General features: G+C 45.5%; 1 protein-coding gene across 2 annotated transcripts in view; it reads right to left on the reverse strand.

The window, feature by feature from the left end:
* The window catches only part of Sfi1 (SFI1 centrin binding protein), a 62,008-nt gene that overhangs the window by 53,882 nt on the left and 5,546 nt on the right, over positions 1 to 2,580 (reverse strand). For both annotated transcript variants that reach the window (XM_013353384.2, XM_026788693.1), the window contains exons 2-3: positions 1,355 to 1,472; positions 937 to 1,107 (exon numbers count right to left, since the gene is read on the reverse strand). In XM_013353384.2, coding sequence (XP_013208838.1) covers positions 937 to 1,107; positions 1,355 to 1,377 — 194 coding nt within the window. In that variant the 5' untranslated portion in view covers positions 1,378 to 1,472. The remainder of the gene's footprint in view (positions 1 to 936; positions 1,108 to 1,354; positions 1,473 to 2,580) is intronic.

Raw genomic sequence — 2,580 nt, forward strand, 5'->3', positions numbered from 1 at the left:
CTCGAACTCACAGAGATCCGCCTGCCTCTGCCTCCCGAGTGCACATGCCCTATTTTCCTTTGTCATTATTTTAGAAAAGTTAGAAGGACAGTTTTTGGGTTTTTTTTTTTTTTGACAGATGTCACTTATCACCCAGAATAGCTTTGACCTGCCATATTCTTGCTTTATCTGCCACATGGCACCATTCCTTATTCACTTTAAACAAGACGACACAAAACACCTTTCAATACAAAGTATTTTGTCAATGAAGAGGCGGAGATATCAGATTTGTGGGGAATAACTCTTTTTTTTATTTTTCTTCCTGTTTAAAACCCCTGGCAAAGATCCATGTACCCAGCCTTTCCCGAACACTGTGTGAGGAGCAGTGATCACTCAGAGCTCTCTACGCAAACCCCTGTGCAACGCTGTGCCACTGCCAGTCATCAGCGGAGGATGTCTGCCATCCCCTTGTGACTGTGCTGAAGGTACGGCCTGCTGCTCGCACGCTTACTTGCACACTCGCATGCACTCATTCTTGTCAATCTTTGGGCTCAGCCTGAAACCCTCTTCTTCCTACCTTTTGTCTGGCTAAGTCTTACACGATTCTTCAGGACTAAGCCAATTGTATAAGTCATAACTGGAGACCATAGATGAAAACTTGATGATGCAGACTGTATCTGCAATTTCTTAAATATTCTTTTTTTTTTTTTTAAGATAAAGTGACCTTGGTTGGCCTGGAGCTCTCTGTGTAGAACAGGCTTCTCTCAGACTCACAGACGTCTGTCTGCCTCTGCTTCCTAACTGCTTGGATTAAAAAGTCAAGCACCATCAAAGGTGGCCCTAAATATTCTTTTTATCTGACTATTCCACTCTGAAGAGTTCTCCAACCAACTGGAAAAGGAAAAATAAGAATTATACCTTCAATTTAGGGAAGAAGGGAAAAACAAAAAGTCTCACCTGCTGCGCAGTTCTCTTAATCGGTGTTGAACCCAATTTTGTGAGGCATGAGAATATGGAGGATGACAGCTTCTAGGTAACTTCCTCTGGATCGCAGAGAGGGCAGCAGACTTTTTGAGGGACAGTGCCTTCGGAGAACAAGGATTCTTAACCACACCACCCCTAAAAGACCTTAAATTTGAACAGAGAGAAAAAAAAATCTCTTCATACAATACATTAACACTCAACAAAGCTTTGTTGTTAAGCTCATGGAGACGGATGCTGACTATGCCCACACACAAAGCATCACCCCCCTACTGAAACATCATACTTTATAATCAAACATTTTACTTCCAACATTACCCAGGTGTGTTGGCACATGCCCATGACCCAGCAATTGAACCATAACTTCGGCTGTCATTTTTGCCCTATCATGTACCTGGAGTCAATCTTCTTCTCCATCCTCTGCTGAACCCTTTTGATGGAAATTCAACCAGCAGTTGATATGTTCTGAATGGATTACTGATGAACCAAAGCCTTTGTCTTCCTCTTAATAACTGCAGGAAAGGGAAAGAAGGGAGTGAATTGTTTGTACACTCTCAGGGGTCACACTTGTAAATAGCTGTCTGCCAACTCTGAGGTCTCTGCCCTCTACTTCTTTTTTTTTGGGGGGGGGGGTTTCGAGACAGGGTTTCTCTGTGGTTTTGGAGCCTGTCCTGGAACTAGCTCTGTAGTCCAGGCTGGCCTCGAACTCACAGAGATCCACCTGCCTCTGCGTCCCGAGTGCTGGGAATAAAGGTGTGCGCCACCAACGCCCGGCTATGCCCTCTACTTCTTAATTCAATACCAGGCATGGAAAAGTCTCTTATGGGCCTAGTTAGGGTTGCTAGTGCTGTGGTGAAGCACCATGACCAAAGCAGCTTGAGGAAAAAAGTCAGAACAGAAACTCAAACAGGGCAGGAACCTGGAAACAGGAGCTGATCTAGAGGTCATGGAAGGGTATGGGTTACTGGCTTATTCATCATGACACTTTTTCTTTTTGGTTTTTTAAGACAGGGTTTCCCTGTGGTAACTAACGGCCCTGGCTGACCTGGAACTCACTCTGTAGACCAGGCTGGCCTTGAACTCACAGAGACCCCTTGCCTCTGCCCCCTCCCCAGTACTGGAATTAAAGGCATGTGCTGCCATCATTGCCCGACATCATCATGGCTTTCTTATAGAATCTAGGACTACCAGTCTAGGGATGACCCCACTCACAATGGGATAGGACTCCCTAATCACTACCTAATCATGAAATACCCCATAGTTGTGCAGTGGTGGTGCACATCTTAATCCCAGCACTCAGGAGACAGACGCAGGCGGATCTCTGTGAGTTCAAGGCCAGCCTGGTCTACAGTGCAAGTCCCAGGATAGCCAAGGCTACACATAGAAGCATTGCCTTAAAAAAAAAAAGAAAGAAAAAGTTATGTCTATGCCAAGAACAGTGGTGAACACCTTTAAATTCCAGCAACCAGCCGGGCGGTAGTGGAACAGGCCTTTAATCCCAGCACTCGGGAGGCAGAGGCAGGTGAATCTCTGGGAGTTGGAGGCCAGCCTGGTCTACAAGAGCTAGTTCTAGGACAGGCACCAAAGCTACAGAGAAACCCTGTCTCAAAAAACCAAAAA

Source organism: Microtus ochrogaster, unplaced genomic scaffold (assembly GCF_000317375.1).
Source record: "Microtus ochrogaster isolate Prairie Vole_2 unplaced genomic scaffold, MicOch1.0 UNK6, whole genome shotgun sequence".
Lineage (NCBI taxonomy): Eukaryota > Metazoa > Chordata > Mammalia > Rodentia > Cricetidae > Microtus > Microtus ochrogaster.